The 18,105-nt window shown below is 40.0% G+C and overlaps 1 protein-coding gene across 1 annotated transcript; it reads right to left on the bottom strand.

The window, feature by feature from the left end:
• Positions 1–298: 298 nt before the first annotated feature.
• Positions 299–17,891, bottom strand: LOC110934039. Its single transcript, XM_022177236.2, has 8 exons — positions 17,808–17,891; positions 17,223–17,705; positions 17,135–17,157; positions 14,135–14,233; positions 13,955–14,035; positions 13,646–13,814; positions 1,033–1,178; positions 299–922 (listed from the first exon to the last, which is right to left on the bottom strand). Exons 1-8 carry the CDS (start codon positions 17,881–17,883, stop codon positions 299–301), a joined length of 1,701 nt encoding a protein of 566 aa, XP_022032928.2. The 5' UTR covers positions 17,884–17,891.
• Positions 17,892–18,105: the final 214 nt, after the last annotated feature.

Genomic DNA, 18,105 nt, shown 5'->3' with positions numbered 1-18,105 from the left:
TTTATATAACGGCTATGACTATTGATCTTGATTTTTAAATGGTGGTAATCAACCACCCAAAACACCTAACGATAAATCGCCATACTCCAAAACATAAAACTCATCCCTATAGACAACTCAATAAGCTACAACTATAAGTACTTATGTCAAACTCTTTTATGCTCATCTAACAAATTAATGAATTATACCCATAAGCTTCAAAAGTAAAATAACACATAATCCTTCACATAGACAACATGGATGTTTTAGTGATATTAATCAAATGCAAATTCATATTCAATACATACCATAACAACTTCTAAAACCTTGGGTTCTGATAGTGAAGCACATGCCTCAAATTTGGATGAAAGTGATGCCATGGTTTGTACAAGCGAGACACTTTTGCGGCTACATGATATTGTTGCTTAGAGAGCAACATGGCTGGTATAGTAGCTAGTAAGGCAATAACAATTGACAAACTACTATGGTACAGAACAAAAAAGCTTGCAATAAAAGCTATCATAGTCGTAAATATCGAGAGAATAAGTGTTGCTTGACCCAATAATAAATTTTGTGGTAGTGTTTCCACAAAATCATTTTGACCATAACTAGTAACCATGATGGTTAAGAACGTGATGATTGAAAATGAAGATAAGAGAAAAGAAATGGCATCCAGTATGATAAATAGCGTGAAGACTTTGTTTTGGAGGAATATAGGAAAACCGTTGTTTTGGTTATATCCACCTGGAATTGTAAAAACAACTGAAAATCCAATCGTGGATATAAGTGTAGCAGCCACCATGGATTGGCCAATTGTACCTTTTATCAGTGCCTCACCTTCTAAAGCTAGAGCTTTGTGGTTATTAGTGAACAGTTCTGATGGTGTGAGGCCCTGTGCATTCTTCATTTCTTTGGATTGAGGTGGAACCATTAAAGATACTTCCTGCACAAAACATATGAGATTGTTAAGTATCGGCTATTACAAAATTTCATAATTACTACCACCAGAAGACCACTTTTGGTGCCATCTTTAGCCTTGGAAGAAATATGTACCTTAAACCATAGTAATTCATGCCGCATTTGATATGCAGCTCCCCACGCGTTATCCTGTGGGTTTTTCCCTGAATTCATTGCAACTGAATGCAATATATTATTACCCTCTTTGTCTCTGATTTGAGTTACGGTATCCTTCATTGATCCTATCTCATATAATAAACTGTAGATACTTTCATGGTGTAGGTCCCTTTTCGCGGAGGATTACGAACCTAAACCTTGTTATACAAACCTACTAGCGAGTGCGGAATCCAAGCTAGCAAGCAAACCGAGTTAGTAGCAAGTAGAGAAACAAACACACAAGTTCACCGATTAACACAACTTGTATTAATGCAATGAGGGTTCGGTTACAAGCTCAATGTTTACAGAAATGTTCTATAAACTCTCAAAGTGTGTGTGTGAGTTCTGGACAGAATGCTCTCAAATCTTTCTATCTCTCGGATGTGCAAATGGCAGAACTAACTCACACATACACTGCATGGGTATATATATACCCAGCCCATGATGCCAGATCGAAGGATCCGATAGATGGTCCGAAGGATCATCTATCGATCACAACATGTTCGAAAGATGAGCATTGACCTCGAAGGATCATCCTTCGAGGTCTAATCAGTCGAACCATATCTTTTGTGCACCTCGAAGGATTAACACCATCCTTCGAGGAGCTATCCTTCGATCAGAACATCTTTCAACATACAATCTGTTGTCCAAGTCAAACCGGAGGATGGTTGACTTGGTCAACTTACAACACAAATCAGGACATCGTTACATACAGACCGAATACAGACAAAGTACAGACACAAGTGCACCAACAAACTCCCCCTTGGCTGTAGCTTTGTCTTTATCTGCTATGGTTGTAGACTCGTCTCGAACTTCGACGGTCTTGGGTCTTCGAGTTCTCAAAACTCTGATGTCCTTTCAAGTCTTCAATGTCGGAGGATCTTCAAAGTCTTCACGTCTTGAAAGCAGAGAGTGTATCAACAAACTACCCGTATCATGTAGGAAGTGTGTTGACAAACTCCCCCTTAACATAAGCTCCCCCTAGAGTTATGCTCGTGAAAAGACTTTATCTTTATGAAGTGAGATCCTTGTGGTGTTGACGATGGCCAGCGGCAACTCGATCATCTTCATCACTTGAGCGCCTTCTCGTCGTGTCTTCATTCCAATGCTTGTCATCGACCATGTTCTCCTAGCCTTTAGAATCTGCACATGCAAGAAATCTAAACGCATAATGAGAACAACTGCTTGGAATATAGTATAAACAAATGACACACGAATGACCATGTCACAATCAAACACCGTCCGACAGTCTGAAAGTTTAAAATTTGTCAATTTTAGTTTTTAACTTTCAAACATGCAAATTTTTGACCGTTTATGAAGATTTAGTCAGTTCGGTTTTCAGTCAGGTTTCAGGTAACGAAGACTTGAGCTCCAACATCGTACGATCGAAAATAAAGCAGAAATAAAATCTTTTTGGCTTTTATAAAGTTTATATTAAAACACTCTTAAAATCTTTTTGGTATTTTTGAAAGTAAAAGACAACAATTTAAAATCCTTTGAGTGTTATCAAACGACATCACCGCTAATGTCGTGCTGATATGCACCAAACGACGAAACTGTTTAAAAGAAATAATAAAAGTTAAGCAGTAAATAAATAAATATATACAAACATTCTTTTTGCGAGTTTCGAGGGTAAGAGAATCATATCAGTGTACGGTCATGCCAAAACACTCTTGTTGTTCAGTTAGTTAACATTAAGATAAGCATCCTATAACAATTATCGGTATTGTTGTCCACTTAAGCTCAACTTATCAGATGTAATCATGTTTAGAGGATACGTTAAGGTATGATTTATACTTACCAACCGGTGTTCATCCACATCATGACACATTCCCGTATCAAGGTATGCACGAGAGTTCATCTTACCGGTGAGTATACCGATTATCATCTGTTTGACCGTATAAATTGTGAGATACTCACTTATTTTGATTTGAAAACAAGCCCTATGTGATATAATCACTTATTGATGAGGAACTTGATTTTCGTATGCATGAGGGCACAGGTGCAAGTCCGTGAACAGGTCAGTACTTCCGTACAGCAGAGAGACGGACTTGACACCCGGATAAATGTGATATTTTATCACTTATTTGATTGGACATGTGATTGTTTATCACTTATTGAGGTCGAATGCAGTATGTATATATGTACACGTATGTATAGTATCATGGAAGATCTAGACTTGCGTCCCCGTTATTTTTCGGTAAAAGATACAACCATGATACCCAGATGATAAGCAGCATAAAGACCGAATATCTCAGAACCTCGGCAATCTATCAAACGAAATTTCGGTACTAAGACCATATGCCAATGAATGGTTCCCACCTGGTCTTCAGTCGATTAAGATTTATATCACCCTGCACACTTTAAAATGATTGTGAGCCTACCGATACATCTTATATAGAGCTGCTTATCGTTTTTCATTTAAGGTTTAAAGAGGTTTGGATAGACCACTGATGTACTATCATTTTCTCTTTTGCTCGCCAGGAAACTCATTTTTGTTTTTCTATTGTTTTTGTGTTTTTGAAATTTTTCGATGTTTTTGGATTTTCAGATTTTTGGATTTACTCCCCCTAAAATCAATAAACTAAGATAAATTTAAAAACACACAAAGATATTTACAAAAATGATTTTCCGATGTTGGTTTTACTCTTGCTTGACCTTAATGCCGTTTACCAATAATAAAAAGTCAAATCTTGATTTGTCAAAAGCTTTGGTAAATAAGTCGGCACGTTGGTCATCGGTGTGGACCTTAACAACATCGATTAGCCTTTTCTCAAAGCAATCACGTATGAAGTGATATTTGATTTCGATGTGTTTGGTCTTTGAATGCTGCACAGGATTTCTACTGATATCTAAAGCAGCAGAATTATCAACGTAAATAGGAGTAGTTAGGAATTCAAAACCGTAGTCCCGCATCTGTTGTTGGATCCAAAGAACTTGGGAGCAACAACTTGAGGCAGCAATGTATTCAGCTTCGCATGTTGATGTAGCTACACACGTCTGCTTCTTGCACTGCCATGTGACTAGGCGATTTCCTAAGAACTGACATCCAGCCGTTGTGGATTTGCCGTCGATTTTGCATCCGCCAAAATCAGAATCACTGAAAGCTACCAATTCAAAGTTATTATCCCTAGGGTACCACAGACCGGTGTCAGGGTACGCCTTCAAATAACGAAAAATCCTTTTAACAGCAGCAAGATGTGAGGCCTTCGGATTAACTTGATATCTAGCAAGCAGGCACGTTGGGTACATTATGTCTGGCCTTGATGCTGTGAGGTACATAAGAGATCCAATCATTGCGCGATAGATTGAAGGGCTAACAGCTTCTCCCTTCAAGTCTGGAGTAATTCCGTGATTAGTTGGCAATGGGGTACCAATGGGCGTTGCATCAGACATCTGGAACCGGCTCAAGATGTCACCAACATATTTAGTCTGATGGATGAATATCCCAGACTCCGTTTGTTGTACTTGTAGGCCCAAGAAGAAGGTCATTTCCCCCATAGCACTCATCTCGAATTTATCCTGCATGATGCGCTCGAATTCCCTACACAAGACATCATTAGTAGAACCAAAAATAATATCATCAACGTATACCTGTACCAGAAGAAGATCTCCATCTTGTTCTTTGATGAAAAGAGTACAGTCGATAAGACCTCTGCGAAAACCGTTCTCCAGCAGATAGTGAGATAAGGTTGCATACCAAGCTCGTGGTGCTTGATGAAGACCATAAAGAGCTTTGTTGAGCAACCAAACCCGATCGGGATGGATAGGATCTTCAAAACCTGGAGGCTGCTCGACGTACACCTCTTCTTCAACCACACCGTGTAAAAATGCACTTTTCACGTCCATCTGATAGACCTTGAATCCTTTGAAGGACGCATAGGCTAGAAAGATTCGAATTGCTTCGAGACGTGCCACTGGTGCATAGACTTCGTTGTAGTCGATCCCTTCAATCTGACGAAAACCTTGAACGACTAAACGAGCTTTGTTTCGGATAACAACTCCGCGGTCATCCTTTTTGCATTTGAAAACCCAACGGGTACCAATCTTCTTGTATCCAGCAGGTTTCTCTACTAGTTTCCAGACACCCAGCTTCTGGAATTGTTGCAGTTCTTCCTGCATTGCTTCAACCCAAGCATTATCTTTCAAGGCTTCTTTCCACGTTCTTGGTTCTTCTTGTGAGACATAACACGCGAAGGACCAGTCGTTTTGTTGCCCGGATTCTCGAATAGCTGCATACAAGCCTGCATTGTTGTTGTTTCGCAACATGTTTCTTGTTTGTACGCCACTTTGCACATTTCCAATGATGTTTTGTTGAGGATGGGTATTATGAATCCTTGTTTCTGGATTATCTGGAACTGGAACATTTATACCCAGATTGTTGAGGTTAAGATCAACAACCAATTCAAGGCCCGGAATTGACGAAGAGGATGATGCAGTAGTCTCAGCTGTTCTATGTGTATCCACTGGAGGAGTACCCTCTGAAGTACCATGAACTGCTGTTGTAGGAGCTTCTTGATCTGCATCTAGAAATTCATCATCCTCTGAAGATTCGTTCAATTCGTTTGCATCATGAAAATCCTCATTGTTGAGAGTATTGTTGTTCACCGAAGAAGATGGTTCTTGATTAACAAGAATTGGACGAACCACCGGTGAAACTGTTGCATTGTCACTCTCGAAAAACATCCTAGCCGCAGCATTTTCTTCAACGGCTTCAACATTGATCGAATTGAAAAAAGTCATCGTACTCAAACATCCAAGGTTGACCCGGATTTTTGACTGGCAAGGTGTGCCTTTGTACTCTGACCTCAGACCATTCCTCAACCCTTTTAGTCTCTAGATTCCAGACTCGTAAGTTAGGGGTGGCATACCCAAGAAAGTATCCATCAATTGCTCTTGCCCCAAACTTTCCATTAGGATCGATGATCGTGCATGGAGCTCCAAACGGTTCTAGATAAGACAAATCTGGTTTCCGTTTTTGAAGAAGCTCAAAGCAGGTCTTGTTGTGTCTTTTGACTGTAAGGACTCTGTTCAATGTGTAACATGCAGAGGCCACAGCTTCAGTCCAGAATGGAATGGGCAACTGTGACTCTACCAACATTGTCCTAGCAGTCTCGATCAATGTGCGGTTCTTACGTTCAGCGACACCATTCTGTTGAGGAGTATAAGCTGCACTAAACTCATGAAGAATACCCTTTGAAGTGCAGAACTCCGCCATGGAATGATTCTTAAATTCAGTACCATTGTCGCTACGTATCCGCCTAACCTTCAACTTATACAAATTCTCAATCTGAATGATCAAGTTTTTGATAATACCAAAGGTTTCACTCTTGTGTGCCATGAACGCAACCCAAGAAAATCTTGAATAATCATCAGTAACCACGAGGCAGTATTGGTCACCCCGAATACTCTTGTGCTTGACAGGACCGAACAAATCCATGTGCAAGCGTTCAAGAGGAACTGCCACCGTGTTGATCTTCTTTGTAGGGTGCTTCTTCTTTGTTTGTTTTCCTTTCTGGCACGAAACACAGACGTCTTGAAGATGGAATTTTTTGAGGGGAACACCATTCACCAATTCATTTGAAACCAAATGATTCATTTTGCGTAAGTGAATGTGACCCATTCGTCTGTGCCAAGAGATAGTGTCTTTTTCTGTGGCTTTAGAAACGAAACAAGTTGCTTGTGCAGACGTTGTAATAGCTTGGCTCATGTCAAGGACGTACAGATCATTTATCCTTGGAGCCGACAAGAGAATCCATTCTTTTGGAATTTTGAAGCCGGGTTTCAGCACATAACATCCATTAGCATCAAAGTGTACTGAAAATTTCTTGTCACAAATTTGAGAAACACTAAGAAGATTGTGATCAAGTTGTTGCACAAAATTGATCTTGTCAAAGCTGACAATCCCGTTAGATATCATTCCTTCACCTGTAATGTATCCACCTTTATCTCCAGCAAAAGCAACATAACCTCCTCTAATAGATTTAACGTCGTAGAGAAGCTTCATGTCGCCCGTCATGTGCCTGGATGCCCCACTATCAACAATCCAATGACTACTGATAGTTCCTCCTGAAGCACCCTGCACATGAACTCAAATGAATTAGTTGGAGATGGGGACCCAAGCCATTGTGGTCTTGGGTCTTCCATTTTCATCAATGACAATAACTTCTTGTCTTTGATGGTTGGTGAATTGTGATGGTCCCCCTGATTCAGTAACCGATTTAGGTTTCCAAGTCTGTTTGGTTTCACCAGTGTTTTTCTTTAAAATTTTAACTTCTTGATGATTTGAAGTTTTAGAATTTTCTGGTTTTACAACAACAGATTGTTTTTGAACCACATCAGTTTTAATTGCTTTTTCAATTTTCTTGACCTGTTGCCTTTTCTGTTTCTTTTCCCTTTCTTTTACAAGTCGGGGATCTTGTTTTGTGGAAACTGTTGGCTTACGGTCAGTTTTGCCACGGGGATCATCAACCTTTCCTTTTTGTTTATGAAGATATGGGCAGTTTCTAATAATATGCCCAATGGTTCCACACTCAAAACATGATCTTCGTTCTACAAACCCCGAAGAATCATGTGATCGTCTAGCCGATGATGTTGAACTTTGTGAACCCGAGGTACTAGGTTTTGAACTACTTGGTTCATTTCTTTTCTCGACAATAGCTTTCTTGACAAAATCTAAGTTAGATTGATTTTCAAACTTTTCAATTTTGTCCGTTCCCGTCGATTTCACAAAGTTAACCTTTTTCTTCTTCTTTTGGTTCGGCTTCTTGTTAGCTTGAGCCGGTGTTTTACCTTTGGGTTTGGTGTGATTCTGCTGTGTTGGCACTGTTGGTAATTTCTTGTTACCAAATTGTTTTCGAATTTCAGCTTTTGGAATAGCAGGACACTGTGTAACTGTAACTTTAGGTCCTGCCTTTCCCAAGAACTTACTCGTCGAATTCTCAAAGACTTTGCAGATTAAGGATTGATTAACATTCTTAATGGGAAAATCTTTGTCTGAGTAAATTTTATCATCACCAACTAGAGTGTACAGCAAATTCACACTCTCCGGCTCTTCTGCAGACGAGGACTCAGTTGCAACAGTCTTAGCGGGTTTGACAGGGGGATCACATAGAATGTGATTCTCAAGAGGTATGTCCTCATTTTTGACTACCGCATCAGACTTTGCTGGGACAGTATCGTCAGATTCATCATCAGACGAATCAGCATCCTCAATCACAACTGGAGGATCTTGATTCTGTTCAGCACTCACAAATGTATCTGCTGACACATCTGAATCTGAGGATACTTCCTTTTGGTATCCGAGTCCTGCAGCAAACTCCTTAACATCTAGAGGCACAGAAGGTTCAAAGAAAACTCTGTCCTCTTCATCAGGCATGGCGTCATAATTATGTCTCACTGGTGGTGGACACTTCTTGTAGCCTATGCATGTGACATCTCTCTTTTCCTTCTGAACGTCAATGATGTGATCTAACACATAGCTAGAACTCAAATAACTGTCTAGCTTGAGTTGGATCGCATCACTTTCGGTTTTCACACAAGCCATCTCTTTTTGCATACTCTCAAGGCGAGATATATACAAATTAATATCAGTTTGTTTTCTTGAAACCATTTTAGTCAGTTCAGTTTTATCTTTCTTTAATGTTTCAATTACTGACTTAAATTCCTTTTCATGGTTTTCATAAAACATGTTGGCTTCTGTGCATTTAGAGAGATCCACAGTCAACTTCTGATTGTGGATGAATGTCACATCATATTTCTCTTGCAAAGCCTCATGCTTGCTTTGCAAGTCACACCAATCAGCACTCAAGGAACTATGTTTGTCTTGCAAGTCAAACAAACTAGCTTGTAAAGCATCATGTTTGGCTTGCAACTCAGACATGTTTCCTTCCAAATCAGCACACCTAGCATGCAATCTATCACATTCATCACAGTTAATAGCAGTGGGTTCATCGACACATACCTGACTTGATGAACCGTCGACATTAGCCATAAAGGCTGAATGGAGAGAAGACGAAGAGTAAGCAGCCTGATCCACCAGAATAGATCTTCTTTGAGTTTCTGCTACAGCTTCCCCCAAGAGTTCATCAATGTCAATATCATCCGAAACATTAGATGTCTCACCCACATGATCATCACCAGAATTGGATGATTCTTCATCAACGCTCCTACTGTATCCAGAGGAGTCTTCATCTTCAGACGATTCATCACCACTGGCAGAAGATTCTCCACCACTGGTGTGAACTAGCTCTTTCACAATCTGAGCAAAACATGCTGTTCCATCAGGAGCATCACCACCCAACTGGATTGACCAGTCACAACCTTCATCCACCTGAACTGCAAGTGCTCGGTTGGTTTGGTTATTTGCAGGCACCAATGAACGCTCAGTGTTTCTGTTCTGATTCTGCTGGTTGCCTCGGTTTCTGAAGGGATTTTGATTCCCGTGCTGTGCTGGCTTTGTACATTCCCTTTTAAAGTGACCCCGTTCACCACAGTTGAAGCACTTAACAGCTTGCTTATCGAACCCATACTTGGTGTCTCGCTTGCTTTCCAAGCTGGTTCTGCCAGTACTTTCCATCCAATCCTTTGCTCTTCTCACTGCACTCGCAAAGGCCCACTTGATGTCCATCAAGTCCATCTCTTCCTTATCAATCTGCCTGTAATCTTCTTGTGTCAGATTAATGTTTCCAATCTGACCTTCTATCAACCCACAGTACGCGCTCACTACAGTGTTGAGCAGCTCCATGTGTTCCTTAGCTACTTCTACACTGATTTTAGAGAAGCTTGACGTGTCGAGCTGTACTGTACTTGACTTTGATTGTTGACCTGCAGCAGATGATGTTCCTCCATAACACGCATATTGTGGTTGTTGAGCAGGAGGAGGAGGAGGTGGTTGTATTGGATTTCCATACAGATCTGTGGTTGGAGGCGGCTTTACAGGAACTTGCACTGGATTGCCATACATATCCGTGCTTGTGACAAACGCCGTTTGAAGTGGAGCATGTGAACCGGCTTTTGCAGATGAAGAAATGGAGGTGCCATAATACATCTCTGGATTCTGTGGCACTGCAACTCTCTTTGCCTTCAACGTTTCTTCCTGATCCTTGTTCTCCAGAAGCTGCACGAAATCGTTGATATTTGTGGTTTTCAACGTTCCGTTGTACTTCAAGATTTCCAGGAAGTTATTCCATTGAGGAGGCAATGCATCGGCAAACTTCTTTACCACCTCTGTTGGAGTCGTTGTGACTTCAAAGTTGGTCAGCTCAGTAAGTAGATGATAGAAGCGGCTTGTCATATCTCCCAAGGACTCCTTATCCATACATGTGAAGCCATCGAATTCTTTCTTCAGTAGATCTCGTCGTAGTTGACGTGTGGCTTCATTACCTACTCCTCTTGTCTTCAATGCATCCCACAGCTTCTTCGTAGTCTTGAAACTAACGAACTGATGATAAATATCCTTGCTCAGTGCTTGAGTGAGAATAGCGTAGGCTTTCATTTCTAAGTCATACGTCTTCTTTTGATCATCAGGAAGATCAGCAAATGTAGCTGTAGAAGAAGCAGCAACCTCGATAGTTTGATCGAATTCCGTAGTGAACCGCAACCACAACTCTGTATTTTGACCAAGAATGTATGTATGGAAACGATCTACCCATCCCGGATATTCATTAAGATGCATCAACTTTGGAGGCCTGTTCAAACTTCCGGTTTCACTTTCGCTTAGTAGAAGACTTTGAATACTCGGAGTTTGATTTGAAACAAACGCCCATTGACCAGCTGGAGTGGCATTTGTTTGTGAGGATGTAGATACCGGAGATTCTGCCCATGATGGAGATTGACTGGTATTTATGTATTTTCCACTGTCTGGAGCCGGATTTCCCCACCAACTCGGATTCATCTTTAACAAGAAAAATAAATTCTATGTCCAAGTCTCGAAGGATGATGAGCACCCGAAAGATCACTCCCAGTCGAAGGACCCTGGTCGAAGGATCCGAAATCACAGAAACTTGTTAACAACAAACAGACCACAATCGAAAGATATAACCTTGTTCGAAGGATCAACAGTATTCGAAAGATTACTGTTGACTCTCGAACAATGATTTCGAAAGATTCAAGAACTCGAAGGATTCTCCTTTGAAAGATCCTTATCTTTCGAGTTAAATATCCTTATCTTTCGTATAGCTCACTTTCGAAAAATCACACTTGTTCGAATGATCAACAGTGTTCGAAGGACCACTGTTGACTTTCGAGCACTGGCTTCGAAAGATTCAAAATCTCGAAAGATTCACACTTGAAAGATCCTTATCTTTCGAGATAAATCCCTATCTTTCGGACACTTATCTTTCGAAAAGATTCCTTTCTCGAAGGATATGATTCAGACTTCGAAGGATGGGTCGAAGGATAGCAATCTTTCGAGCCTTCCTTGATCGACAGATGTCGAAGGATAGTCTTTCGATGTCGAAAGATATCTTTCGAGACCTCTGACACAGACTGATCTGATGTGAAAGGTTGGTGAAAAGGTGATTGGTTGGTAAGTCAACTTTCGGCAAAAGGGTATGGCAGGCTGACAACAATCTTACCAACCAAGATTTGAAATAAACTATGCCAAAAATGGATAACCTTATCTTCAAACCAGTCACCGGAAGTTTAACCGGAGCTTTCGCCGGAAAACACAAAGTTACTCAAAAACAAGTTTTCAAGTTACCCAACCCTACTTTAAACACTCCCGGTTAGTTTAGACACGTTTTTACTCAAAGAAAATGCAAGAAACTAAGTAAAAACAGGTGCAAAACCAAGTGTTTCAACACACCAAAACTTGTAAAAACCCGGTTTTAAACAAGGTAAAGAGCGAGGCTCTGATACCACTTGTAGGTCCCTTTTCGCGGAGGATTACGAACCTAAACCTTGTTATACAAACCTACTAGCGAGTGCGGAATCCAAGCTAGCAAGCAAACCGAGTTAGTAGCAAGTAGAGAAACAAACACACAAGTTCACCGATTAACACAACTTGTATTAATGCAATGAGGGTTCGGTTACAAGCTCAATGTTTACAGAAATGTTCTATAAACTCTCAAAGTGTGTGTGTGAGTTCTGGACAGAATGCTCTCAAATCTTTCTATCTCTCGGATGTGCAAATGGCAGAACTAACTCACACATACACTGCATGGGTATATATATACCCAGCCCATGATGCCAGATCGAAGGATCCGATAGATGGTCCGAAGGATCATCTATCGATCACAACATGTTCGAAAGATGAGCATTGACCTCGAAGGATCATCCTTCGAGGTCTAATCAGTCGAACCATATCTTTTGTGCACCTCGAAGGATTAACACCATCCTTCGAGGAGCTATCCTTCGATCAGAACATCTTTCAACATACAATCTGTTGTCCAAGTCAAACCGGAGGATGGTTGACTTGGTCAACTTACAACACAAATCAGGACATCGTTACATACAGACCGAATACAGACAAAGTACAGACACAAGTGCACCAACACATGGCGATGAAAAGCAGCAATATGAAAGATAGTTTGTCCATCATCGTTTCTCTTCCATATAAGATCAGGATATTCATCAATCAACTGAACTAAGAATTTAGTGTTGCCCATTTCTGCAGCAACAAAAAGTATTTGAGAAGGATGCCGATCAGTTTCAGCTATTTTAAACACGGGCCCTTGGAGTATTACATCAATTTCATCCTTAGGCTTTAACACTACTTTTTCCAAAGTTTTCTTAGTAAATGTGAGGCATCACGTTCCTTCGCAGAAAAAGGCTCCTCCTTGGAATGAAAGACTTCAAAAACTGAAAGAACAATCGGATAAGAAACCAATAATACAAGCGTACGCCATTTAGTGATAGCTGGGAAATGTATTAGTAGTGACACGCAAATAGCTGTCGTCTAGGTCACTTTTTAAAAGAATACACATATTTATTAACATGTATACTTAGGAGATATAAATTATATCTCCTAATATTTAAGTTTTCTTTATATGATAAAACTTAAGGTCAATTTATTACCTATACTGTAATTTTTGTGTTACTATAGGATTTTACTTACGGGAGTACTTTTTACTAGATTCTTTTATGTGTATGGGGACTGGGGGCGGTGCCATTTTCTCCGTGATGGGGCAATAATCACGTGTGGATGTTTGAAGTTTTCCAGCGCCACCAACATATTCAACGAGTGATGGAAGGTTTGGCGTGATAAAATCAACGAGTGATGAGCTGTGAGTGATAAATGGATGTGAAGGGGTGTGAGGATTTATTGTTGGGTGTTGTGAGTGATGACCATTGCAACTAAAAAAGGTTGTGAGTGATGGAATAATGGTTGATGACATGGCGGAACTTGATTGGATGTTGTGAGCGATGGAATTTTTGCAAGTGATGACCACCCCCTCCCCCTAAGTAGAAGCATCTTGACACATTTAGTATTTTTGACTTGTATGCATTTCTCTTGGAGTTATTTGTATATGTTGAAAGATAATTTATAACACGCTATTAACATAATTAAAAGTACTCGTGTGATGAATGTGCAATATTGAAGGACACTTACTTGAATTGATGACTCTGTGGACAACAGGTTGTGTTATTTCATAAAATGCATATGGCTTTCTAGCCAATACGTACAACACGTTCCATATACTCTCTTCATGAAGGAGGACTATTTCCTCATGGTCGGCCAATATACGTAGTGCAACATCTACAAAAGATTTTATAATCCGCTGATGAGGATTAGTTTCAAGAGAAAGCAAAAAATATAAATAAGACTCTTTAATCACTTATCAAAAACCTTTTACAAATAATACATTAGGACAATCCATGCATTCATTTTTTTTTTTCATACAGGTCACTTATAAGTAACATTAGATCCAAGATTCAATGTAAGAAAACTAGCTGGCGTTTGTGTAATCTTATAATATCCGGGTGTGTTGTTTGTTCGGATCTGGTAAAAACAAAACCACAAAAATACCTAGATGATCTTTAATTTAAATGTAAATATATGCGTGATTGGGTGATTAACTTGATGGAAACTGTTGATTACTTGACTAATCTCCACATTCATATAATCAATATCAAGATCATTTATAAACGAAATTGATGGCCCATACTTTTCAATTATAGCTAACTTGGCGACTAAGTCCTGATTAGCAATTGTAAAAAAGGAAGAACAAATTGAAAGGAAAAGAAAAATGTGTTGATGCAGATTTTGTGTCCGATGCTTGTCGAATAGATTAGTTTTATTTTATGCTGAATTTGTAATAGTTAGTGAAACGGTCAAACGAACGTGTATAGACCCGCTCGTTTGAAGTGGTCAAACGAGAGGGTTGTTGGTTTGACTGTGTGTGTGTGTTGCTAGACAAAGTTGCTGTGTTGTTATTGGTGTCGAAGGATAAGGCATCGAAGGATTATGAATATCCTTCGATGAGCTCGAAAGATACCCATCGAAGGATGGACCTCGAAGGATATCATTCGAGGTATGTGTGTATCTTTCGAAGACTGTCTGATCGAAGGATGATGTTTCGACCAGTCAGTCTGATCCTTCGACCTGCAGCCTGTGTTTTGGTATAAATACCAACACTTTGTCATTTGCAACACAAGAGTGAGAGCACAAGTGTGTGCTAGAGAGTGAATGGAGGTCTGAGACCTCACCGGGAGAAATCACCACTTGGTTTCTCCCCGGATGTATACTTCTTTGGTATTAGTTCGGTTGTCATGTAACCGGGCCGACTTGTAATGTTTACTACCGGATTAATACAAAGTTTGTTTGTTATCATCTCTCTTATCTCTTCCATCTTTGAACATAAACATAAAATCACAGTTTCGGTCCCGAAACTTGGACCTACAATTGGTATCAGAGCCATGGTGCCCGATTTAGTAAAACTAACCGTTTACTAAGTCACATGTGCTCTAGATCTGTGATTTTTGTGGGTTTTTGTTCAAGATGTAAAAAGGTGAAAATGAGAAAAACCCAGATCTGGACCCGGAAATCCAGATCTGTGCTAAACCGGGTGTTGGGTTTTATGTTTTTCTCCTAAATCTTCAAGTTTCCATCATCAAAAACTGTATACAAAGTGTTTTCGTCAGATCTGCAGATGAACAGTCCTCCGTGTTCTTGATGTTCTTGACAGCTTCAAATTTCGAAAGATGCTGTTTGTCCATCGAAAGATTGAGCAGCTTTCGAAGGATCAAACAAAATTCAAATTTCAAATTTTCATGCTTCGAAATTTGCGAAAGTTGGTCACCTACCACATCAACTTTTCAACAACCTGTCGTACTTTCTGTCCTTGTGTCAGAACCATCGAAAGATAACTTTCGATCTCGAAAGATCATCCTTCGATCAAGTAGATTCGAAAGATGAACAGGAGTGCTCGAAAGATCATCAGTTCTTCGAAGGATCAAAAAGACTTCGAAGGATCAACTCTGAAGTGTACGAAGGATCAGCCATGTCCAACTTCGAAAGGTGTTCGAAAGATCTGTGACATGTGCTCGAAAGATGCTCGAAAGATCTGTGACATGTGCTCGAAAGATGCTCGAAAGATATGTGACATGCGATCGAAAGACTTACGAAAGATCATCTTTCGAAGCTGTCTTGGTCTTTATCTTTCATTTGATGCAGATGTTTCGAAGGATCCAGATGTTGTGGAATTTTATGAGCTCAGACAGTGTGTTGGGGTTAATCATTTAATTCACTTGGAGTCGGGTCGGGTGTTCGCAAGGATTATTCAAACCGGGCTTCAAAGTTTCAACATCAAAATTCGTACGGGCTTTGGGAACACGCGGGGTGATGCAGCATGATGAACACAAGAGATGATGAAAACTTGATGTTTGAAAAATTGTGGGGTAGTCACGGTTACCAATGCAATGGGAAAAATGGTAACGTGACTATTATGGGCCAAACACAACAGTTCCGCTTGGTGGAGGGAATTGGTGAATATTTGACGACAGTTTCTTTGAAGTGGAAAGAATCTGTTAAGGTTTAGAGATTTTGCCAAAGAAATGGGGGGATAAAAATTTTCATTTGTTGAATTTCTTCGGTAAAATTCTAAACGCAATCACAGGTGGTAGAGTTTGTGTTTTTCTGGTGTTACAAACGGTTCTGCGTGGAATGTTTTGCACAGACGCTTGAAGATCAAGACTTGATGCAGTTGTTTATGAATGGAACCTTTATCATATGCCGGTTGGAGTATTGGAAGATCAGCGGAAGATCGGTCAATTGATCCTTTTGAGGAAATTGCACAACACTCAACACGGATACGCGTACTTTGAGGGGGAAATCTTATACAATGAGCATCAGGATACTACTTACCTGGATCATCGGTCAAGGGGGAATTTGTCTACACAGAGAAGATGAATACTTGGCTGAAGATTGATTGCAATTGCATTTTCAGCATTCGACAGCAACGGACAAGGGGGAATTTGTTGATGCAGATTTTGTGTCCGATGCTTGTCGAATAGATTAGTTTTATTTTATGCTGAATTTGTAATAGTTAGTGAAACGGTCAAACGAACGTGTATAGACCCGCTCGTTTGAAGTGGTCAAACGAGAGGGTTGTTGGTTTGACTGTGTGTGTGTGTTGCTAGACAAAGTTGCTGTGTTGTTATTGGTGTCGAAGGATAAGGCATCGAAGGATTATGAATATCCTTCGATGAGCTCGAAAGATACCCATCGAAGGATGGACCTCGAAGGATATTATTCGAGGTATGTGTGTATCTTTCGAAGACTGTCTGATCGAAGGATGATGTTTCGACCAGTCAGTCTGATCCTTCGACCTGCAGCCTGTGTTTTGGTATAAATACCAACACTTTGTCATTTGCAACACAAGAGTAAGAGCACAAGTGTGTGCTAGAGAGTGAATGGAGGTCTGAGACCTCACCGGGAGAAATCACCACTTGGTTTCTCCCCGGATGTATACTTCTTTGGTATTAGTTCGGTTGTCATGTAACCGGGCCGACTTGTAATGTTTACTACCGGATTAATACAAAGTTTGTTTGTTATCATCTCTCTTATCTCTTCCATCTTTGAACATAAACATAAAATCACAGCTTCGGTCCCGAAACCTGGACCTACAAAATGAACATATATATGATGAAACAATAAACATGTAACATCATTCTATTGAAGCACATACCAAAAAGTTCACACTCGGCGCATTTTAAGAAAACCTTGTTCCAATCATCATCTGTCAAGCCATCAGTTGCCATTGGTTCACAGTAGAGATATTTCACCATTTCATGGCAATTATTAGAAGCAGCAAGATAGAGTGGCATCATGTTCCCAGTACCACGGATCGTGAGCACTTCCGGATTCTTCTCAACCATGATCTTAGCTATTCTAACGTCTCCAGCTGTGGCCGCCAAACAGAAAGCAGTGTTCCCATCTTCATTCTGCAGTTTCAAGTCTTCTGTTTCCATCATGTCCAAAAGATTTCTAACAAAGACATGGCTTCTGGCCCTTGCAGCAAGGTGAAGTGGTGTTTCCTTAATTTCAGTGATACTAAACCGTACCAGATTTTCACATCCCTTAATGATGATGCTTGCAGCCTCCCAATCTCCTTTGATGGATGCTTTATATAGAGGAACACAAATACCAATGTACTCTCTTCTTCTTTCCCCTACATATTTCCAAAATTAGTTAACATATATTCATCCCACAATAAGTACTAGCAAGATTCTTTTAAGTAAAAAAAAAAAAACAAAAAAAACATTGAACTTACGTTCAAGTAGATCTCCACAAGGATAATTGTATGTTGCTGCTTGTGGCTGTTGCTGGGGGAGGATTGTTGAGATCATCTCTTCAGCCGGTTGTCAAAATGGGAGTCGATTAATAACTAAAAGTCATAACATGCCACCGTCAGGAGACATTTGAGAATACATGAGTGCAAGTAATATGTATATCATGAAAAAGGGACTAGACAAAAACCTGTATAGACTTTGATTCTTAACAAGATTTAAATTTACTATGTGTGTGTGTATATATTTGTACTGTTGTACTAAAACGAGTTAAACCATGAG

Source organism: Helianthus annuus, chromosome 1 (assembly GCF_002127325.2).
Source record: "Helianthus annuus cultivar XRQ/B chromosome 1, HanXRQr2.0-SUNRISE, whole genome shotgun sequence".
NCBI classification, from domain to species: domain Eukaryota; kingdom Viridiplantae; phylum Streptophyta; class Magnoliopsida; order Asterales; family Asteraceae; genus Helianthus; species Helianthus annuus.
The sequence above is the reverse complement of the archived record's forward strand: the minus strand, read 5'-3'. Positions and strand labels throughout refer to the sequence as shown.